This window comes from Octodon degus, unplaced genomic scaffold (genome assembly GCF_000260255.1).
Source record: "Octodon degus isolate 3935 unplaced genomic scaffold, OctDeg1.0 scaffold00076, whole genome shotgun sequence".
NCBI classification, from domain to species: domain Eukaryota; kingdom Metazoa; phylum Chordata; class Mammalia; order Rodentia; family Octodontidae; genus Octodon; species Octodon degus.
In genome coordinates, this window is record NW_004524652.1 from 10,273,758 (window position 1) to 10,297,128 (window position 23,371).

The window sequence follows — 23,371 nt, forward strand, 5'->3', positions numbered from 1 at the left end:
CAGCAATTAACCACTAGGAAGAATGTATGCAATGTGTTAATTATTGAAACTGTCCTACCAATTTGATTTGAAACTGTCTCATTGCTATTTGCTTATCAATAAAATTATGGGAAAAAAATAAAGGGTGCCCTGGGGAGAGGAAAACATGACTTAGGAATACAAGGAGTGTGTGTCTTTAGTGGGTTACAGTGGGTACCCGGAGGAGGGACTCCAGGGGGCAGGTACTTCCGGCTGCCGCAAGCACCACGTTGCTTAGCCAGCTAGCAATCTGCTACCTGCTCCAGGTGACCCTGGGGCTGCCCACCACATGGGAGACAGGGACCTTCCCACTGCCTTCTGCTTCCTCGTGCATCCTGAGACACTCCTGGCGCTCTTTCCTGAGCCCCTAATTTCATACTCCAGACACCCCCCACTCTCCCAGGGCCCCAGGCTGAGCTCATTGCCAACCTTGCCCTTTGTCCTAAGCCTCAGCACCCTCCTGAACTCACGTTCTTCACACCCACAGGCCAGCTCCTGTCTGGGGCTAAACCTAACCCCCAAGTCTACAGAGACCTCCTCAGCAGTGGCTGCCAGGGGGGCGAGCTTGCCGCCTGCTTCACGGAGCTGCGGAGGAACTTCGTGAACACGCGCCCGGCCAAACTCAAGAACCTGATCCTGCTGGTGAAGCACTGGTACCGCCAGGTGAAGCTGCTGCTCGGGAGGGTCCCAGCTCCAGACGCATGACTGTCTGCCTTGTGCTTTCAGGATAGGGAAGGCATTTCCTTATGTATAGGGCCATTCATGTTCTCCTTCTGGGAAGCTCCCTTCCTATTCTTTGTCACTTTGTGCCTTGTTTATCTTGTTTGTTTGTTTTTTCCAGTGGTACCAGAACCTTCGAACTCAGGACCTTGAGCTTGCCAGGCAAGCACTTATTCCACTGAGCTATCTCGGCCCAATCTGTCTTCTTGTTGATGATTTGTTGCAGCTCTTTCTATATTGTAGATACTTGTTTTCTTTTACTTGATAGAATTCTATTCTATTCTCCCAGTCTGTGACTTGTACTTTTGCTTTAAAATTCATTTGTTATGGGGCCAGAGAGATGGCTCAGTGGAATAAGCACTTTCCTGGCAAGCGCAAGGGCCTGAGTTCAATCCCTGGTTCCGCCAGAAAAAATAAATAAATAAAAATAAAATAAAATTCATTTGTTAGTGAAAATATGCAAATGTCGATGTCATGAAACATATTAGTCTTCTTCTTAAATGTATTCTTTCTGCGTCTGTCTTAAGGATTCTTCCCCTGTCCCAAATCGTACTCCCACGCTTCCTGTGCAAAGGCTTGCTTTTCTTGTTTTCTTTTTTTGTGGAACCAGGGATTGAACTCAGACCCTTGCGCTTGCCAGGGAAGCGCTTATTCTACTGAGCCATCTCCCGGCCCCAAGGCTTGCTTTTCACAGCTAGGACTTTGAGCCACTGACATGAGGGAGCATTGAGCTTAGACACTTCCTGCCCAGCCTCGGGCAGCCTGCCTGCATTGCTCATGCTTGTTGATGGAGTGTGTACCTGGAGCGGGTGTGTCCCACCTGTGTCGACAGAGGAGGAAATGAGTGACCCCGGGCCTCAGATCACCCATATCAGGGCGTGTATATCAGCCATCAGAGGCCAGTCTGGGTATGAGGCGAGCCTGGGCTCCATTTCTGCTGTGGGACCCTGAGCAAGCTCCTGCCTTCCCTGGGCCTCCGCTTCCTCCACTTGCCCATAGAGGAGTGCGTGAGCCTGTCAGTCTTTCTCCAGCTTTTCCCAGGTAAACAGGCTGCTCCAGGGACAGGAAGTGTGAGAGCCTGGTGCTTACAGAGAGGGCCAATGCTGGAGCTTTTTTCCTGGATGCTGGAAGGATTCTAGCGGGATCTGATGAGGGGACACGAGTCACAGCCCAGAGAGGCTGAGCTCCATCCTGCTGGACTCCTCTAGACAGGCGCGTCACCTCCTGGTGAACATCTGCTCTGACACTGCCTGGCCAGCCCTGGCATCTTGCCCAGCTGATTTTCCACCCTTCATGGCCCGTGCAGCCCCTGGATTTAAGGGGCTGAGTAAATGGCGTGTGAGGACAGGGGGAAGGAGGCAGGGTACTGGAGGAACAGTTTGAGCTTCTCTACACACACACACACACACACACACACACACACACACACACACACACCTGCCTCCTGGGGGCTGGAAACTCGTCCCCTTCCTATAATAGAAGCAAAGCCCCAAGCCACCAGCAGAGAGGACAGATGAGAATGCTGTAAAGCAGGCAGTCCCTAGCTCAGCGTCCTCATGGGGGCGCCAAGAGCCAGCAGAGCTCTGCCCAGTGGCTTCCCCCACCACTGAACCCTCTCCCGCCTGTTCCAGGTCTGCCCACAGGAGGCCAGGATGAGGACACTGCCCCCTGTCTACGCCCTGGAGCTGCTCACCATCTTCGCCTGGGAGCAGGGCTGTAGGAACCCTGCCTTCAGCCTGGCCCAAGGCCTCCGCACCGTCCTGGGCTTGATTGAACAGTACCAGCACCTGTGTGTTTTCTGGACCGACAACTACAGCTTGGAGGACCCCATGGTTGGGAAGTTCTTGCTGCAGCAGCTTGAGAGACCCAGGTAGCTTCCAGGACCACGTGGCTCTCCTGGCCCTGGGTCATGGGGAGCTGGCCACCAAGGGGAGCTGGCCACCAAAGGGAGCTGGCCACCAAGGAGAGCCCAGGGCCCTTCTGGGGAAATGGAAGGCTGTGCTTTCAGGCCCAGATGCACATTAGATTTGCCTGGGGGACACTGGGAAAATACAATGATGCTGAGGGTACACGCTTTGTGCGAGTCTGTCTTACTGATGCACAATACGCACAGACCTGCGAAAGTGACATCACCACCCAGTTGCTGCAGATTGTCTCCAGCACACCTCTCTGCCAGTGACGCCCCAAAGACGCCCTATTCTAACTTTGATAGTTATAATCTTTCCTATTCTTAAGCCTTAATTCCATGTAGTTGGACAGTATGGCCCTTGTCTCTGGCGTCACTTTCTCCATGGTGAAGCCTGTGTGATCTATCCGGATGTTTGTGTGTGGCTGTGCCTCGTCCCTTTTCATTATTGCATAATGTTCCCTGGATCTTTAGCCATATGAGCTGTGCCCAATTGATGGCAGATGTTGGGGTTGTTTCTAGTCGGGACCTAGACACGATTGTTATACGTGATCAGCCTTGTACATGTTTTGGATGTGCGCCCATCAAATGGTTTAGCAGTGAAAGTTCTAAACCACAGTATATAACTCAGGGTCCCTTGACCCTGCTGTCTTAGGACTCTAATCTGCAGCCACAGGTCAAGATCATGGCTCCAAGTTATCTCTGCATCAGGCCAGAGAGTGGGCATCCTTGTCCTCATTTTGCAAATGAGGAAACTGAAGCTCAGAGACACTCCACTGTCTGTCTTGGTCACACAGCTGGAAAGTGCAGGGTTGGACTGGAACCAGTACTGCTAGACTCTACGCCCCTTGCTAATCGGAACCTCATCTCTCTGAAATTGCAGGCCTGTGATCCTGGACCCGGCTGACCCCACGTGGGATGTAGCCAACGGGGCAGCGTGGCGGTGGGATGTGTTGGCCCAGGAGGCTGCATCCTGCTATGACAATCCATGCTTTATACAGGCGACCGGCGACCCTGTGCAGCCCTGGGAGGGGTCGGTGAGTCAAGGGTTCCCCAGAACTCTCAGGTTTACACATAGTTTATGTGCCCGGTGTTTCCTGAGAATCTACTACGTGCCAGGGGCCAGTGGTGTGGATTAGGACTCTAGCAGGGGCAGCAGGCTTGTCAGACATCCTGCTGTCTAGGTGTAGCCACTGGCAAGGAAGGGGACCTTTGCACAGTTTGTCCCCACACAGCAGCTCCTTGTCCTTATCTGCACTAAACTCCCATGTCTCTGTTCCCCACACTGAGCCCCAGTCACCCCAAGTGTGCGAAGGGAGGAGGCCACCAAGGGGAGCTGGGTGGGCATAGAAACCTGTGTACCCACTGAGGCAGCTCCTGCAACTCCCTTCCAGGGCCTTCCGTGTGCTGGGAGTGCAGGCTTGAGCCACCCCGTCCACCCAGACCTGGCTCAGAGACTCCCTGAGGACAGCAGGAGCCGCAATGCCATGCCCCCAAGGGCAGGGAACAAGCAGCCCCCGTACCCACCTCCTGCCAGCGCTGCCTGCTGTGTGCCAGGTGTGGTCCCCGACCTGTCTCAGGTCTCTCCCAAGGACCTGGACCGCATCATCCAGGACCAGCTGAAGCCCAGCCGCCAGTTCCAGGAGCAGATGAGAAGAGGCATCGATGGCATCCTGTGCTGCCTCCGGGAGCGCTGTGTCAACAAGGTTTCGAGGATCAGTAAGGTGAGTCAGGCAAGTGAACAGAAGGACCGGACCCTCTGAGGTTGGGAAAGGGGGAGGCAGCAGTGCAGTCAGAGGATGGTACGTCCCCGGAAGGGCGGATTGCTGGCTGCAGGGAGACAGGTGCACCTTGACTTACAAGGCCCCATCCTGATAGAGCCAGAGGAAGGCGAAGGTACCATGACCACAAGTTCTCCACCTCCCTCCCACAGGGCAAAGCTTAGCCTTGCTTCCACGCACCTGAATGGTACATAGCCTGCGGCTGGGCACAGTTGTCCAACAGACCAGCTTCCAATAAAGTGTCAACCCTCTCAAGACATTTAGAGAAAGTCAGGATGGCCGTGGTCTGGGCTTTGAACAGATCCTAGATCTTAGATTCTAGCTGAAGGTGTCTAGTCTAGGACATGACCCCACCCCACCCCAGCTGTCCACAGCTGCACATGGAGCCATTTGCTTGTGCTCCTAAGAATCAAAGGTCACAGGTCACATGCAACCTGCCTCTTCCAGGTGTCCCCCAACTTGATGTCAGAAAGAGAACCACTTCCGGGGTACAGGTAGGGCATAGGTGACAGGATCCAATGCTGTCCCTGGGCCTGCGAAGAGGCCCTGGTCTGAGCCACTGTCCCCCATAGGGTGGCTCGTTTGGCCGGGGCACAGACCTAAGGGGCAACTGTGACGCTGAGCTCATTGTCTTCTTCAACAACCTGACGGGCTTCGAGGACCAGCGTCACCACCGTGCAGAGATCCTGGCTGACATGCGGGCCCAGCTAGAGTGCTGGTGGCGGGACCCAGTCCCTGGCCTCAGCCTCCAGTTTCCTGAGCAGATGGTGCCCGGGGCACTGCAGTGCCAGCTCAGGTCTGCAGCTCTCGGAAGCCGGATGGACATCGACCTGCTGCCAGCCTTTGATGCCCTGGGTGAGACGCGCCCAGCCTGTACCTGGGAGAGCAAGAGGGATCCAGGGCCCCAGGAAACATACACCCGGGCAATAACACCCCTTCTTATCCTCATCTTCCTACTTAACCAAGCGTGGAAAAGTACTTTGTAATATCTAAGGCAACCACCACCGTCAAATCTAATAGACAGTTATTGCTTTTCCCTTTGCAAAAATTTTAATCATGAAATGTTTTGAGCTTAGAGAAAACTCCAGACGCCACAACCCATGTGCTCCAACAGGGTAAAACAAGTAGTATCAGTCCAGCACAACTGCTTGGGATTATCTTTCATTTTTATTAATTAATTAATTTATGTATGGAAGTGCTGAAGGTTAGATCCAGGCCTTCACATTGAGCTATATCATCAGACTTCCCTACCCTTTTTAAAAAAAAATTTCATGTATGTATTTATATATTTATTTGGTGCACGGTCTCACTATGCAGCTCAGAATCATACTGATCCTCCTGTCTCAGCCTCCCCAGCGCTGGGATTACAGGTGTGCACCACCATGCCCAGTTTTAGTGGGCTGTGTGGTGCACCCGGGGTTTGAGGGCCAGCACGACATCAATACCAGGGATGGAGCCGTGTCCTTCTGCTTGCCAGGCAGGCGCTTAGACCAGAGCTATCTCCTCAACCCCTTCCCTATCCTTTAAAAAAAAAAATCATGAGATGGGGTCTAAGTTTCTAAATTGCCCAAACTCATCCCAAACTTTCAGTCCTGCCTCAGCCTCCCAGAGTGTTGGGATTATAGGCACCCAGTGCCATGCCAGCTGGGATTTTTTTTAAAAGAAATTTTCATGTGATAATTTCCTTCCTCCTTTTAGAGGGTTTATTTTAGGATTCATTTTTTCCTTCTTTGGGATGTGACTCTTAGCTTGGCAATTGTCAACCTTACTAAATGCAATTAACACCATCCATTTCCCTTTAAGCATGTCAGCAGGGTGACACACGTTTTGCTACCTATCACTTCTAATGTCATTCAGATCTAAATATTTTGAATTTTTAATTATGACCTTACAATTAGCTCCATCATCCGTGAACATGAGGAAGTAGGTTTCCAAATGAATGCTTTGGCTTTCTGCTCCTTTGTTAACTTGCAGCATTTACTTCTTTTTATTGTAGTCAGAAAATAAGTTTATGCTAACACTACACTGGCATTTGCTGCCACTTTTGAGCCTGAGACTCCATCTAAACACCTGTTTACCTGCACCATGAATCAAGCTGCTGAATGCCCTGGCCCTTGAGGTCTGCCCTCTTCTGGCCCCTGTTCCTTTGTTCTGAGTTCTTTGCTGACAAAGATCTTATCTTCACTGGAGTGCAATTTGTTGTTTGCTGTCTCTGTTTCAATGTCCCTTTTGATAGGGTGTCAGGCTTTCACTTGGCCCACAGAATTCAATTTCCCATTGATCCCTCTGCGCCCGATTTCTCTTTCTGCATCCTGTTCAGAATCTGCTGTACCTCCTGCATCGGAGAGCTCAATCCTCCCTGTAGTTCTGGGAATGTATCTCCCTAGGTCTCTTTGAATATTGCTTCTCCTCCATGTGCTCTACTTCTGAGACTCTCATGAGGTTATAACTCACTTGGTCTGATTTTTATCTCTCATTTTCCCCATCTCTGTTTGTTTATTTGAAAATTGTTATATTTGGGTGTGGCTTAGGCAGGGTCTCGCTGTATTGCCCAGACTGGCCTCATACTCACCAGCCTCCTTGCTTAGCCTCCCCGGTGGCTGGGATTACAGGTGTGCACCAACACACCTGGCCTCCCCACCTCTGTCTCTCAGCTTGTGCACTTCTCAGCTACTCAGATCCATGCTTCAGCTCACTAATTCTCTGCAAGCATGAATCTTGGTAGTGCGCTTCTAATCTGTGACAACTCACTGGACTGTCATCTTAACTGGCCTGAGACCCACCTAGGAGATTAATAAAACACACTTCTGCACATGTCTGGGTGGGACAGGGAGGTATGACCATGGGTACTATGTCTGCTCGCTCGTCCCTTCCTCTCTGTCACTGTTCCCTGGCTCTGCTCGCTACCCACCATGCATGGCATCTGTGCTTCTGCCATGATGTTTCTCTTGGCAACAGCCAACCATGAACTAAACCCTTACAAACTGCAAGCCAAATAACGCTCTCCTCCTTTAAGTTGTGGGTGTCATGTATTTTGCCCAGAAATGAGGAAGCTGACTGTTACACGATGCTTAATCCTTTTAAATTTCGATGTTGCTGGTTTTCACTTCTAGAAGTTGTTTGGCTTTTTTTTTTCTTCTGCCTCCATCTCCAGAGTGCTCAGATTACAGGTGTGTTGTGCCGCAACGCTCAGCTTAGTGAGCACCCGAGTTATGTGTATACTACCTCGGGAAGTACACACGGTACCACGCCGCAGGTGCGCGGTCAGGTGCACATCCTGCCCCAAGCACAAGGCGAGAGGAAAATGGAAGAATGAATGTTTACACAACCTGGCCAAATTGGGAGGGAGGCTGGTCGGCTCCCTGCCTTCAACAAGAGATGCGCTCCAGTTTGTTGAGGAGCTAGAACAAAAGCCAAGGAAGACCCCTTTTAGAGTTAGAGAACTCAAGTGGGAATGGGGTGGGGGCGTTGTAGGGCTGGGGTCCTGGGGCTGAAATGGTTTGCACTTTCACAGGAACCTTGGAGAAGCTGTTTACCTTTTTAAAGCTTTTCAAGATACATTTAACCCTCTTGGTTACAGTGCTGTTGCAAACACTTTGTAAATAAGAGACCTAGAGGTCAGGGAGATAGCTCAGCAGCGTAAGTGCCTGCCTGGCAAGAACAAGGTCCTGAGTTCCAGCCCTGGTACAAAACAAAAACAAAAACAACAACAACAACAACAACAAATATATATATATATATATATATATATATATATATATATATATATATCTTCAGGGAGAAGTGGACATTTGAGCTGAGCGTAGTGGTGCACACTTGTAATCTTGTCATTCTGGAGGCTGAGGCAAAAGGATTATTGCAAGTTCGAGGCCAGCCTGACCTATAAAGTGAGACCCTGTTTCAAAAAACCAAAAACAGAAAAGCGTGGAGATTTGAAGTCAGACTTCAGAGCCTGATTTTTGTCAAGAGTCTTGATAGGTTCGTGACCAAGCCCAGATACTAGAGTGTCTGTAGAAGTTATCAAACTGAATAATTGTGGAATGTCTGAGTTTTGAGAATGAAAAGTATGTGTCAAGAAGCCCTGCCTTGTAAAGCTTACAAGGAGAAAGCAGTGGGGCCGCCCGAAGTCTCGACATAGGACTTAGGGCCTGGCAACGCTAATTGTAAGGTCCCGGATGTGGGCAGAACAGCGCCCAAAACCCGCCGGGGACATCTCAGGAGAATTCGAGCAGGTTCTCAATGAGGCGTTGGGCCCCAGCACCGCCTCTCAGGACCTGCAGGTAGACTTTCTCACTGGTTTCCTCCAGATTTGGACTAAATAAGAGACACAGAGGCCAGGAGCTCTTGTGGCTTTGCCCGCCATAACCCACCCTGCCCGCCCTGCTTTCCCCCAGGGATTCTTTCATTTTGCTTTTTCTCTTTTACTCCAAGTGGACCCACCTTGCTCTGCAGAGCCTGTGCCTCTCAGTCTTCACTTTTACTTTTTAAAATACACTTCGCCAAGGCCAGCAAGAAAGCTCAGCACACTAAAGCGCCTGTTTAAGCAAGCTTAGGCAAGCAGAGGGACACAGTTCGATCTCAGCACCACATGCTGCGCCAGCCCCCAGTGCGGGCTGAGCCCAGAGTCTGGGCATGGTGGCACAGACCTGTAATCTCAGTGCTGCGGAGGCTGAAAACAGGAGGATCACTACGAGTGAGACCTTGTAACAACCAAATACATTTTAAAAATTAAAATGAAATAAAATAGACTTTGCCACATTAAAAAAAAAAGGTGCTGTTTATGAATCCCCCTTTACAGCTGAGAAATCTGAGACCTGAAAGGCAGTGTCACGAAGTTTGGATTTGAACCCAGGTCTCTCCAAAGCGCATGGCTTTTACCTCTATGTCTCACAGGTTTTCTGGATCAAAATTATCCCCCTTGTGAGTTATGAGGTAGCTTAGTTAAAGCATTGAAAAGCATCTAATTAGTAGTTGATTTTTTTTAAAAAAAGTCCTGCATTTACCCAATGCTGCGGTATATTGTTGGTTATAATATTATGTGATTAATGTTGAGCTAATATTGAATGGATGTTTGGAGATACACTGCTGTCTTCATTTCAAGTTGCAAGCTTCAAGTGTTTCAAACCTCCACAGGGCAGCTCAGTTCTGGCGCCAAACCTAAGCCCCAGGTCTACTTGGACCTCTTCAACAGCGGCTGCCAGGGGGGCGAGCACGCTGCCTGCTTCGCAGAGCTGCGGAGGAACTTCGTGAACATACGCCCGGCCAAACTCAAGAACCTGATCCTGCTCGTGAAGCACTGGTACCGCAACGTGAGTGCACGGGCCTGCTGCCCGGAAGCAGCTGGCAATGCCTTGGCCAATCAGCTCCTCCCTTACACAGATATGACATGTCCCGGCAACTGCTTCAGCCAATCAACTTCTCCCTTACATAGACCTGTCCTTTGGCTTACATAGACCTTTATTGGCTCTCCAAACGCCTACTCCGGGCTCGGTTTCCTGCCTGAAGGTGGTAGCCACCGAATCTTGTCTCCAGCAAGTGCAAAGTCCTCGCTTCGTGTACCCGGCGCTCAGCCCCTGGTCTAGCCTGTCTGTCTCCCGCCTGCCCGCAGTCCAGTTGATTTCCCCGCCCTTTCCCACCTCCAAGCTTTTGCATATGCTGTTTCAGCAATTATCGTGGCTTTTACAAGCTACGCCAAATGCTGAGCCGCCTTCAAAGCCCCCTTAGTAAATGCTTCTCAGAGTGCCAGCTCCTAACCTCGCACTCTTTCGCGGATCCAACAAACATCTGTCCAGCGCCCACCATTGCCAGGTTACTGGATTAGCGAGGTAGACACACTCACTCATCCACAACACCACCCACTCCTTGAAGGGAGGCCCGAGCAAGGCCATGTCTGATCTCTCAGACTCACTGAGTGACCTTGGGCATGTCAGCCCAGGACCCTCCGGGCCTCAGTTTACCTACCTGTAAAACAAAACCACCCACAGGTGATCACCAAAGCGCCGTTCTTTCTGTGGTCTGTTCTGTGTGGGGCCATGCTCTGCATGGGATGCGTGCCCACATCCGCTGATCCCTGATTGTCTTCATATCATAGGTGGCAGCTCAAAACCCAGGCAAAGAGCAAGCCGGTGCCTCTCTGCCCCCAGCCTATGCTCTGGAGCTCCTGACCATCTTTGCCTGGGAGCAGGGCTGCGGGGTGGAGCGTTTCAACATGGCCCAAGGCCTCCGGACCGTCCTGGGGCTTGTCCAGCAGCACGGGCAGCTCTGTGTGTACTGGACACTCAACTATGGCACTGAGGACCCAGCTCTGAGAATGCACCTCCTCGGCCAGCTTCGAAAAGCCAGGTGCATATCCCCACCCCCACCCCCACTGCCTGCCTTCACCCCGGAGTCTGTCTGTGTCCAGAAGTCACCCAGGGTGGGCTTTGGGTCCCCACCCACCCCTCAGCCTGATTCCCCCCGGATTCTGATGAAGGAGTCTGCCTACAGGAGCCATGGGTTTTTTTGTTTGGTTGGTTGCTTGGGTTTTTTGCTCTGAATGGCTTCAGGGCAGGTTTGGCTGGCTTGAGTTGCGAGGATCGAACCACAGCAACCTGAGCCTGACTGCTTTGTTGAAGCAGCCACTTAAAGAACTGAGCTAAGGGGCAGGCCCCCGAGGCATGGGTTTTATGAGCACAATATGATGTCATCTTTCTAACACAGGGGCCTCCCAGTAGCTTTCTGACTGAGGCCCCGGGCGGGCTGGGCCAAGCCTCACGCGCTTCCCCGTCCCTCCCTCCACCAACTCCCACCTCCCAACCCCTACTCTACCCAGGCCCCTAGTTCTGGATCCAGCTGACCCCACCTGGAACGTGGGCCAGGGCAGCTGGGAGCGGTTGGCCCGGGAAGCGGCAGCCCTGGAGTCACAGCTGTGCCGCGTGAGTGGCACTGGGACAGCAGTGGAGCCCTGGGATGTGACGGTAAGGGAGGGGCGGGCTGGCAGGTCCGCTTTCCCTGCAGTGTGCGTGTCCCTGGGTTCTAGGACACTTGGTGCCTGATGATTGAAGCTGCCCGTCCTCTGCAAAGTTGGCCTCCATGAAAGGCATAAATTGCTACATCCCAGCTGGGCCTGCGGGGGGGGGTGTGTAAAGGTGGGCCCAGCTCCACAGTTTACACTGCTGAGCCCCCATGACACTGAGCGAAAAGCTGCCTCTAGCTAAGTCCACATCTTCCATGCTCCTTCCCCATCCCTGCTGCTGTCCCCATTCCCTACCTCCCGCCGGCCTGTTCCCTGTCAGTCATGTACACCAGAATTCCCATGTTAGGCTCCACTGCTAGAGAAAAAGACCCAAGACCTAAGCTATTGGCAGCTCCCAGAGGAGTGTTGTAAGGTTCCATTTTTCAGTACTATAATGCAATGCCTGAAGCAGGCAACTTTATGAAGAAAAGAGGCTTATTTAGCTCACAGTTCGGGTCGGGGGGGGTGGGGGATCAGCGGGGTCCATCTGTTTGTCCTCCCCGAGGGTTTGTGAGAGGTTCGGCATGCTGGTCACCAAAACTGGGTGTGGTTGTGCACACCTGCAATCCCAGGGGGGGGGGGGGGGGTTCAAGATATATGGAGCCTATGTTAGCTCAGCTCTGGTGAGGATCCCTTGGTGATGTGAGATGAAAAGATCTCATTCCAAAGCAGGAAGCCAGAGACAGATAGTGGACCAGCTCTCTTTTAACAACTTCCTCCAAGGGTTTCTACCACAACAACTGCCTAATCCCTTCCAAGCCACGCCCCCAGTTAGTTCCACCTCTTAAAGTGACCACGCCTCCCACACTCCCAAGCCTCCAAAGAGTTGCGATCACATTTGCTATTCTGCAGCAGGGTCTCATGAAAAGTGCTTGACACTCGGCCGCCATGGGACATAGGCCCCATTACTGCACCCACTTACTATGGGGAAACTGAGGCTGGGGCAAAACCAGAACTTGAGCTCAGATCCCTCAGGACCTGACAACCAGCTGTGTAGAAGACAGCGGGGACAGGGCTGGAAGATTCCTTGGGACTCATGGCCCCAATAGGTCCCCCCTCCTGGTTCTCCCCACAGCCCGCGCTCTTGCACCAGACCCCCGCCAGAGACCTGGACAGGTTCATCAGCGACATCCTCCAGCCCAACCGCCAGTTCCTGGTGCAGGTGAACAAGGCCGTGGACACCATCTGCTCGTTCCTAAGGGAAAACTGCTTCCGGGACTCGCCCATCAGAGTGCTCAAGGTGGTCAAGGTCTGTCCCCGAGCCTGGGCCTGGGCTCCTGTGGGCTACACTTGCCGGGACACTGAGCTGGGTGTGGAGGAAAAGCCAGAACGCAGTCACAGGGTGGCGAGGGAGGGCCCAGAGACCCTGAAGGTCCCTCCTCAGTGCTGGCAATGCCCAGCTCAAAAGAGGTGGTTTTGCAACATGCTGGGGACATAACTGAAAAGGTCAGAACAGAGCTGCTTTTGGGCGCAGCGAAGGTCCAGGGCAGGGGGACCCGGGTTTCCTGTGTGCTGGACTCTGCTGTTTTTCAAGTAAAAGCACAACAGATTTATTTACAACACAACAGTCAACACTGTGATTTCCACAAGCTCTGCAGAATCAACTCTGCTGATTAGGTCAGGCCCTTCCCACATGCAGAGAGGAGACTGTTCTTTTCCTAAAATTCAGGTAGAAGGAGGATTGCTGCGAGTACAAGGCCAGACCAGGCTATATAGTGAGTTCATGGCCAACCTGAACCACATAGCCAGACCCTGTCTCAAAAATCAAAAAGAAACAAACTGCTAACATAAAACAGAGAGGGTAGGTGACATACCCAAGGCCACACAGCAGTCCTGCCTCAGAGTCCAGTGCCCACAGGCTGAAGGACGGCAGAGGCGACTGCAGGGCCCAGAGTTGAGCCGCCTGCCACCTCCTCCCCAGGGCGGCTCTTCAGCCAAGGGCACAGCACTGCGAGGCCGCTCAGACGCCGACATCGTGGTGTTCCTCAGCTGCTTCCGCCACTTCACTGAGCAGGGCATCAGGCGGGCCGAGCTCATCTCGGAGATACGCGCCCAGCTGGAGGCCTGCCAGCAGAAGCAGCACTTTGAGGTCAGATTTGAGATCTCCAAGTGGGAGAACCCCCGAGTCCTGAGCTTCACACTGACATCCCAGACCATGCTGGACCAGAGTGTGGACTTCGACGTGCTTCCGGCCTTTGATGCCCTAGGTGAGGGCCCAGGTGGAGCCTGGAAGGGGAAAGGCGAAGGCAGGGTGGGCCTAGACGGTTGCAGAGGTCGTGCACTGCACGACCTGGCCACCCCTGTTTGCACTGTTGAGGTGCAAGCTTATTGCAGGTTTCCTGCAAAGTGTCTTTCTAGCTCACACGAAGATGCCATGGGGGCAGCCAGTGCCCCAAGCTGGGTTCTAGTCCAGCAAGTCCCCGGGGGGACTTTCTGAAAGGAATGCCCCCCTTTGGCCTGACACAGGTGGGTTGTTCTGTTCACCCCATAAACACACTTACTCCGTGCCTGTGTCCCTTCCAGCCTCCAGGGGAGAGGGGCTGAACAAAGGGATGCAGCGCTCCACATCCTTTTATACCTACAGTGGGGGAAACTTGCTTGTGTCTAAATATATTCAGTTTGGGGGCTCTCAGTAGCAAAACAGTGGAGGAGAAGGTCACAGAAAATGTCTGTGTGTACCTGTCCAGTCCTGGTTTCCATAGCAAGAGTTTAGCTCTTCAGGAAAACCTCAGGGGCCTCTCCCAGGCTGCGTAGGACATGCAACCTGCAGGCGGTGCAGCACAGGTGGCTCCCTACAAGCTGGGGTGACCAGGGTGGGGCGCGCAGGGAGGGGCAGAGAGGGCATCCTGGCCCTCCCTGGATTGGAGGCTGGGCAACCCCTCCTGTGTGCCCCAGTGGAAGTCCCCATGGATCCCTCTGGGCCTTAGGAGGTCACCTGCTCAGGGCGTCCCAGGAGTCCTGACTCAGCCCCATGACAGTGGGAGACAGCAACAAGACTTTCATTGCCCTCTGCCTGCTTGCTCCCCAGGCCAGCTGGTGTCCGGCTCCAGGCCCGACCCTCGCATCTACGCAGACCTCATCCGCAGCTACAGCGTCCCTGGAGAGTTCTCCACTTGCTTCACTGAGCTCCAGCGCGACTTCATCATCTCACGGCCCACCAAGCTGAAGAGCCTGATTCGTCTGGTCAAGCATTGGTACCGGGAGATCCAGGTTCGGCATCCCCTGGGATACCTAGGAGGAGGCTGGGCTCAGCCACCCCGGGACCTGGACGGCAGAGCAGAGAAAGAAAAAGGGCCCTGTCCTGGACCTCAGTGGGTTTTCTTTTTTCTTTTCTTTTCTCTTCTTTCCTCTCCTCTCTTCTCCTCTTCTCTTCCCTTTTCTTTTCTTTTCTTTTTGAGACAGGGTCTCACTATGCAGTTCAGACTGGCCTTGAACTACATAACCCAGGCTGGCCTCAAACTCGCAGCCATCCTCCTGATATAGGAGAAAGAAACTCCCAGCCTGCTAGATGTCCAGTACGAGTTTGTGTCCTCTAAAATTGAAGGAGGAATTTAGGCACAATGGAGGTTAAGAACAGAATATGTTTACTGGGGGAAAGAAAGCTTCTCTCAGTGAGGGACAGAATGGGTCCAGGTTGGGTCACCAAGGACGCTGCTTTTTCTAGAGATTTTTATAGAGCAAATCCATGAGACAAGGTGGGTCCCAGGTAGGAAACATGGGAAATTGCAGTGGGCCTGAAGTGGGACAAAACTATGGCCAGCCAATGAGATTATGAGTCTAATTGCTTAGGTAAAATTGATTACATCAGTATCAAGTGGGGATGCAAGTCCTGCCACAGGGGGCGTGAATACAGAGCAGGGGATTTTCCTGTGGGGGTTGGCTTAGTGGTTCTTCCTGCCTTTCTCAGGGTGGTGGATGTCTATTTAGAATATCAATCCCTGATATGCATTCTTACAGTTGTGTGGGTGGGTTTATCTTTTTTCTAGCGATCTGGCCCCCAGCGGAGTTTCTTGTCTCTCCCATAGTTGTGCGGTATCTTGTCTTCTGCACTGGGTCTTTCAAAGGCCCAGCCCTATCTGACTGCTTACAATGTCTTTATCTAACTTAGCTGCCTAGAACATGCCTGCCTTAGCTTCCCCAGTGCCAGGATTACAGGTGGGACGTAGGTGGTTTTACCTGCAAAATGGGAGCAACACAACTGCGTCGCGGGGTCAGGTGCCGTGATGCCTCAGAAGCCAGTGGGTGCCTGGAGGTCCCAATAAAAGTTGGTGGTCATTTGCCATGTCCAGCAGGGCCCCTTCTGGGCCTCAGCTCGCTAACATGGGCCAACGCATCTCCTCTCTCCTCATGTCCCAGAGCAAGAAGATGCCCAAGGGCCTGGGCTCCCTGCCCCCCCAGCACGGGCTGGAGCTCCTTGCCGTGTACGCCTGGGAGCAGGGTGGGAGGGACCCCCAATTCAGCATGGCCGAGGGCTTCCGCACCGTCCTAGAACTCGTCAGCCAGTACCGACAACTCTGCATTTACTGGACCACCAACTACAGGATGGAGGACGAGGCCGTAGGGGACTTCCCGAAACAGCAGCTTCAAAAGCCCAGGTTCGAGTCTGCCCCACAGCCCAGAGCCTCAGACCCAGGGTCGCAGGGCTGAAAGTGGCTCCCTTCTAGAAGCGGTATTTTGGGCACCCCAGGGCCAAGCAGTCAGCCTCCCGGCTACCTGGAATAGGGTTTTCAGGTGAAATGTGACTCCATGGTCAATTGAGTTTCAGGTTAGTGATGAGTAACTTTTCAGCGTGAGTACCTCCTTGCTGGGATATACTTACTCTTTTCAAAATGTGCATTCACTGTTTACCTGAAGCGCAGCTCTACCTGGGCATCCTGTGTATGTATTTTTGCCATCCCACACCCTTGCCAACAGACCCAACAGGTACCTGAAATGTGTCTCAGGTTGTGAAATTCTGCCTGCTTCTGAACTGGGTGCAGAGATCCCAGAGATAGCTTCCAAAGCTTGTGATACATCTCCAGCCAGTGGGTGGTGGTCACATAAAGAGAGGTGCTGAAACTGACACGGTGATCTGCATCTACTAGAAGGAGCAGCCTAATCAGTTAGTGGTGTCTGCCCTAGCTGCAGGAAGGGAAAGTGATAGACTAGTGCTGTGATTGATTGTGAGTGCCTGCTGTACCTGTGAAGTGGATGCACTGCGATAGATTAGTAATGTCTGCCTGGGTAGAGAATGGGGCTGTGGCCCATCTGTAGCTGCTTTTCCATCCCCGCCCTGGTGTGTGGAAGTGGGGCACTGAGGAGTCTCTGAGCCCAGCCACAGGCCCCCGCAGGATGTCAGGTAAGGGTGGAGAAGCGTCCTAGGTGGACGGCTGGTGTTGCAGGGAAAAGACTAACGAGGTGGAATTGAATTGCAGGCCCATCATCCTGGACCCGGCTGACCCGACAGGGAACCTGGGCCTCAGCGCCCGCTGGGACCTGCTGGCCCAGGAAGCAGCAGCCTGCACAGAATCCCTGTGCTGCATGGGCAGGGATGGCGCCCCCATCCAGCCCTGGCCTGTGAGGGTGAGGACATGGGGCACCCCTGGCCGTGGCCCTGCATGCCACCATGCCTCAGTTTCCCAGCCAGTCATCTCGGTTCAGCCTCTACAGGAAGGCTAGGGTGACTGACATCTCCTCTAACACCCCTCCAGGCTGCCGTGTGAGGTCCAGGAAGTCACCCTGTGTGGAGAGAACGGACAGCACCCCTCAGCAAGGGGAGACCCAGAACACCCGCCAGCTGTGTCCAGTGTGTTCATGCCACCCTCCTGTCTGAGCTGCTCCCACCTCCCCCATTCCTCCCCACTGTCCCTTTCCCTTCCCTCCCCTCCCCCACCTGACCCCGTGGGAGGGGAAGTGGCCATTCTGTGATTGTTTAGCAATGTCTGCCTGGATGTCAAATGGGGAAGTAGCCACATATGGCTTCTTGTCTGTCCCTGCCCTACAGTGTGTGCCTGGGGCACTGGGCACCCCAAGCCTCACCCTGACTTCTGCATTTCCAGCTTCCCCACCACCCCTGGGCTCTCCCCTACTTCCACGGCTGCACGGAGTGCTCTCCTTCTCCCTGATCATCTATCTGTCTGCCTTCTAGTGGCCTCTGCTCCTCCCCAAAGATAAGCACTTTTTTCAGAGATGGCAAAGCATCTCTACCCATTTTTCAGCCACAATCAGTGATACAGGTTGCTTGGAGCAGTGTGTTCTGAAGGGTCCTGAGGAAGGAGCCTTTGGCTAAGAACAACAACCTAATCAGCTAGTGATGTCTGCGCTGGATGCAGTAGAGGAAACTGGTGATACAAGTGAAGTACTTGATTAGTAATGTCTGAACTGGACACAAAAGAAAATCTCACAGACCTAGTATTGCCAGAGCTATCAACGGCCCTGAGCTCAGTTGCCTGGAATGGAGCAATGTGGGGTTGGCTCACTCTGTCTGCCGCAGATGGACATGCACACTATGCAGACTTTCTCCTCCTTTGCTGCCACATTTGTCCTCTAGCATTCACTTCTTCGTGTCATGGCCTTTGTTTTTTGTTTGTCTGTGGGTCTTTTGTGGCACTTGGATTCGAGCCCAGGCCCTTCACATTGAGCTGTATACTCAGCCCTTTTTAATTCTGAGACAGCCTCTTGCCCAGTTGCCAGGCTGACTTGAACTTACAGTCCTCCCGCCTCCGCCCCCGTGCGCTGAGATTACGGGTGTGTGCTGCCACATTTGACTTGATCTGGAAATTTTTCTGCCCAATGCTGGAATGTCACCGTTCAGGTCCTGCGTCCCCTGAGCCTGAACCTGTGCAAGACTCAGTCACCAGTGTTCACCACCTTCCTTTCTGCCCCCTTGGCAGCTATACCAGGTCCAGGGGTGGGGAGCCCCTGAAACCGTAGCCAGCACCAGGAAGAGCCTAGGCTCGTCCCAGAACACAGAGAGCCCTGCACCCAGGAAGGAGCTGACGTATATCATGGATAGGTGCAGAAGGCAGCAGCCACTGCTGGGCTACTACCTCCAAGGTCAGAACACCGAGCCACACCCGAGGCCAAGGTGCTGCTGCCACCGCCGCCTCCACACCTCACGGTGGACAGAGTCAGGGCTGATGCTCCCTTTTCACTGCCAACTAATATTCCATTGTGTGGCTACACCAGTGCTGGTTATCTATTCACCCACAGGTAGGCACATGGGCTGGACACCAAGGGGACTTCCCAATGTCCTTTCCCACTGGGCTTCCCAGGAAGTCACTGGTGATGACCACTGCTGAAATTCTAGGCTGTGAGAAATGCTCCACATACTGGGACTGTAATGAATGACTGGTGACATTTCTGCCCAAGGATATATTTGCCTACCTGCGATAGGGTCAGTGTGAATGTTCTGCTTTGGGTGCCTGCTCTGTGCCCATGTCATAAGACATCCTGTCCCCAGGGCACCCATGGTGACTTAATTAAGAGTATAGGGACAAGGCATAGTCCACAGTGTTCATTCATACCGTTCCTCAATAAAGCACTCAGGAGCTTATGTAGAAAAACCAAGGACAAATATAAAATAATCTGGAATGGGAGGGATTTCTTTGTTGTTGTATGCATTTTCTTGACATTTTGAATTAATTTAAAATAAACTGTTTTTTGAATGACACATAAAGTGTGGGCTTCGGACACGAGTGACGTTGGGAGCAGAACCCAGCTCGACCGACCCCTGGGGGCTGTGTGAGGTGGCCTCAGTGTCTCCACCTTTCTGAGTTTCCTGGGCGGGGTGAGCACGGGGCCCGTGTTCACCCATGGCAGGGGCAGAACCCGAGTTCAGGGTGGCCCCTGCCACGCTGGGCGCCCTCAGGCCAATCTGCCCCCTCCACATCCATGTCTTCCCTGCTTCCCTGGGTCAGAGACCCCAGCTGTGGAGATGGAGGGAGGACTGACCCACCTGAGATGGCTCCGGTCTCCCACCTGGCCGGGGCCATGCGCTGAGCCCTGGTCTGGCCGCCTCGCAGAAGTCGTTTCATTTTCATGGGCACCCATGAGAAAGGCCCCATGTCCCCCATTCGACAGATGGGGACGTGGAGACACTGCAGGGTCCTCACGTGCTTGAGGACTCACCTGGCCAGCTCGGCTAGCTCCTGGGAAGCCCTCCTCTGGAGCCCTGGCAGCTGCAGGTGGAACCAGGGGATTTCCGAGGGGCTGTCACCACAGCCGGCACCCTGCTGGGGCAGGCAGGAGAGATGTCCCCGGAATTTGAGTTTCAGTTTCCATCTCCCGCGGGCAGGATGGGGCGGGGCTGGGCAGAGGCCTCTGAACTTGACTTTCAGTTTCTGGACACAGAAGCTGGTAACTGCAGCAGCACAGACAGCACGGAGCAGATGCCTGGGAGTTGAAGGTCTGCCACTTGCCGGCACCTCTGTCACCAGCAGGAACATGGGAAGCTCAGAGTCCCGGGTGTCCTCTGTCCCAGCTCAGGAGCTGGGCACATTCATCCAGAAGCAGCTGCGGCCCTATGAGAGCTGTGAGAAGCAGATCCAGGAGACCGTGGGTGTCATCTGCTCCATCCTGCTGGGAGGCGGCATCCCGCTGGTGCAGGGTGTGGCCGTGGTGAGTCCAGGCGGGAGGTCGCGGGGAGGCTGAGCTACCCACCGCTGGGCACCCACTGCACGCAGGCCCCTCAGTGAGGCGGTGGGCGACGGAGCAGGGCCGGGACTCTTCTGTCGGCTGTTGCTAGCAACTGCTGGCGTCCCCTACCATCTGAAAGAGTCCAATCTCATCTGCCATTCTGTCACCCACAGGGTGGCTGCTACGGCAGGAAGACTGTCTTGAGAGGCGATTCCCATGGCACCCTCGTCCTCTTCCTCAGTTGCTTAGAGCACTTCCAGGATCAGACGAAACCCCAGGACGAAATCCTCAAGAGCGTCATGTCCCAGCTGGAGGACAGTCGGAGCAGGCAGAGGCTGAAACACCAGTGGGAGACCCTCAGGACCCCTGGGGGGATCTCAATCAGGGTGTCCACGCCATGGCAGAAGGTCACTTTCGAGGTGCTGGCTGCCTTCAATGCCCTGAGTGAGTGCTCCTGGGATTGGGGAGGACAGCCAAAGGTGGGCGCAGGCGGCCTCTGAGGCCCCTGCACAGGTGGTGGGAGGTGCAGTCCTGGAGCCTTCTGGGGTCGGAGCCTGAGGCCCTCCGGGGAGCTGGTCTCCTAGCGGGCTGCCCGAATCTGGAGCCAGGTTTTCCCACCAGGGTGCACGGGCTTCCCGGAGCCTCAAGAGTGCGCCCCAGCTCTGTGCCACTGCTGCTGGGGCCTGGCCATACCCAAGGCTCCAGAGCCTGGGCACCAGGCACTGGTGGAGGAAGAGGAGGCAGAGCATGCCTGGGGCATCCAGCCCGGCGGCACTCCCTCCCCAAAGTCAGCCTCACCGAGGCCAAGGTCCAAGCAACAGCCCTCCATGGGAGACTGCCAGAGCTGGGGGCAGAGAGGGGGCTCAGACCCAAGTCCTCCCCTCTCCCCACCCCCTGTGCCTCCTGCCCCTACGAAGGTCCCCAAGGTCCTGCCCACCACAGGCCGGGTCCCTGACCTCCCTCTCCTCACCCAGGCCTGTCCCCCTCTCCTTCTCTGCTTTGCCCTGGCCAGAGGCACTGCTCCCTGCTGCTGTCCACAGCTCTAAGCTGTCTGCCAAGTGCACACGTGCCTCTGCCGCTCACTGCCTCACCCGCGCTGACAGCTCCTCACTGCCTGGGAGCGGACTCCTCGGCGGGAGGGACGGGACGGCCCCGCCTGCTTGCCTCTCCAGCCCTGGCATCATACTGAATGTCGTCACACTTCACTCAGCTCCGGACTGTGCCCGTGCTGTGTCTTTGTCAGGAACGTTCTCTCCCCAGCTTTTCCTTGTGGAGAATTCCAACTCATTTGTGTCCTCTGACCTCAGACATCGGATTAAACCCACGTCCTCTGGGCTCAGTAGGAATTTCAGCTTTCTTGGTCATGGGATGCATCCCTGATGCAAAATAATTTTTTTTAGCTTTCTCCTCTCATAGACTGTGAGCTCCATAAGGATGGGTACCATGGTTATATTGTTCTTTTCTGGCATCTACTACAAGGTTCATTACTAGTACTTGTTGTTGGATGGATGGATGGATGGATGGATGGATGGATGGATGGACTGATGGATGGAGGTGCAAGTGGGTGAGTGGGTGGATAGATAGGGGGATAGATGAGTAGTTGATGAATGGAAGGATGGATGGGTAGATAGATGGATGGGTGGATGGATGGATGGGTAGATGGGTGGATGGGTAGATGGATTCATGGGTGGGTGGATGGATTCATGGGTGGGTGGATGGATTCATGGGTGGGTGGATGGATAGGGGGATAGATGAGTAGTTGATGAATGGAAGAATGGATGGGTAGATAGATGGATGGGTGGATGGATGGATGGGTGGATGGGTGGACGGATTCATGGGTGGGTGGATGGATAGCTGGGTGTGTGGATTGATAGGCAGATGGATGGATGGATGGATGGATGGATGGATGGATGGATGGATGGGTGGATTAATGGATAGATGGAAGGATGAATACATGAGTGGATGGATGGATGGGTAGGTAGATGGGTGGATGAATGGCTGATGAATGGATGGGTAAATGCATGGAAGGAAAATGGGTAGATGGGCTGATGTGAACAGATGGATAGCTTCATCGATCAGTTGGTTGATTGGTGGGCAAATAGATGACAGGTGAATGAGTGGATAAGATGCAGCACAATCACAGCTTAGTCAAAAGCACAGGAATACACATATCCACAGACTTGACTAGAAATTCAACCTTTCCTCAAACAAGTGGGGAACCAGAAGTAAAGGAATATATCCAGGGCTGCCTGGCCAGTTACTGACAGAGCTGGAAGAGCAGCCCCGGGCCAGTGTGCTTTCCGCCCTCCACAGTGTTAGGGAATTTCTGGGTTGGGGGGTGCTTAGCGATAAGGAGACACAGGGTCAGAGAACCCCGCACCAGTAGCAGAGGGCAACCCTAAATTCTTTTCCTGGTCCTACCCAGCCCATCAACTTTAAGCTTCCGGGGTCCATGAGGATGCTAAACCGTGTGAGCATGCGCCTGCCTCCAAGAAGGGCTGGGGTCAAAACATGCATGGCTCCAAATTTTCACAGAAAAATCCTGCCTGCTCTCAGATTATTGGAAACGTGGTGGTTGAAGACCAGGTCAGAGCGCCCTCTACTGGGTTTGCCTGATCACGCAAGGACGATGTGAGAACCAAAGATGCTTTTCCCCGATGTGGTACCCAGATGTGACCACCAGGTGGTGATAGAGCTGCACATGCCGAAGGATCCCTTTTCTAGAAGGAATCTGCAGAGGGATTCCGAAATTACTTTCTTTGCTAAACGTGGGTGGGCCTGACTAACCTGACCTCTTCTTTCCAGCACCTTCTGCAGACCTCCTTCAACTCAGTCTCTTTCTCTGCTCTTGGCGTCCCAGTCTTTTCCCGGGGCCTTGCACCCCAAGAACCCGGCGCCTCCTTCCTTGACGTCCCGCAGTCTTCTCCCCTGTGCATCTCACACACTCTAGAAGAGCGTGGGGAGATCCGCGCACGCCAGGCTCAAACTCCCTGACGGAGAGTAAACTCCAAGCCTCAGACTCAGGATTTTTTAAAAAGCTTCATTTATGAAACTGGCTTCTGTCTTGGGCCTGCGGGACCTGCCCTCGCCCTCCCAGCCTCCTCGGGGCCCCCGTAGCCCTGACTCTCAAATAGAAACTTCACGGTGCACTGAGCTGCCCGTGAACCTTTGCTTCCACCTGTGTCGCTCTTTAAGCTCTTTTGGAGCAAGTGCTCTCCTGTTTACGACCTCATTTCTTACCCCCTCTTTTCGGTCTGGGGATCTTGTCTTCATCAATACCGTACCATTTTCATTACAGTCCGTTTATTTACTTCTTTAAAAATCTCAAGGGGGGGG

General features: G+C 53.5%; 2 protein-coding genes across 3 annotated transcripts in view; both read left to right on the forward strand.

The window, feature by feature from the left end:
• Oas3 (2'-5'-oligoadenylate synthetase 3) overlaps positions 1–17,226 on the forward strand; it is a 21,794-nt gene extending 4,568 nt beyond the window's left edge. The window contains exons 3-16 of the mRNA XM_023720552.1: positions 506–681; positions 2,370–2,608; positions 3,528–3,681; positions 4,039–4,368; positions 4,998–5,280; positions 9,559–9,734; positions 10,517–10,767; positions 11,237–11,381; positions 12,495–12,668; positions 13,341–13,626; positions 14,448–14,629; positions 15,776–16,014; positions 16,834–16,981; positions 17,110–17,226. Coding sequence (XP_023576320.1) covers positions 506–681; positions 2,370–2,608; positions 3,528–3,681; positions 4,039–4,368; positions 4,998–5,280; positions 9,559–9,734; positions 10,517–10,767; positions 11,237–11,381; positions 12,495–12,668; positions 13,341–13,626; positions 14,448–14,629; positions 15,776–16,014; positions 16,834–16,981; positions 17,110–17,121 — 2,795 coding nt within the window. The 3' untranslated portion in view covers positions 17,122–17,226. The remainder of the gene's footprint in view (positions 1–505; positions 682–2,369; positions 2,609–3,527; positions 3,682–4,038; positions 4,369–4,997; positions 5,281–9,558; positions 9,735–10,516; positions 10,768–11,236; positions 11,382–12,494; positions 12,669–13,340; positions 13,627–14,447; positions 14,630–15,775; positions 16,015–16,833; positions 16,982–17,109) is intronic.
• A 2,519-nt stretch (positions 17,227–19,745) lies between these two features.
• Oas2 (2'-5'-oligoadenylate synthetase 2) overlaps positions 19,746–23,371 on the forward strand; it is a 33,902-nt gene continuing 30,276 nt past the window's right edge. For both annotated transcript variants that reach the window (XR_002822067.1, XM_023720553.1), the window contains exons 1-2: positions 19,746–20,017; positions 20,209–20,479. Coding sequence is in view for 1 of the 2 variants with exons in the window: in XM_023720553.1 (XP_023576321.1) it covers positions 19,844–20,017; positions 20,209–20,479 (445 nt within the window). In the remaining variant the exon portion in view is untranslated. The remainder of the gene's footprint in view (positions 20,018–20,208; positions 20,480–23,371) is intronic.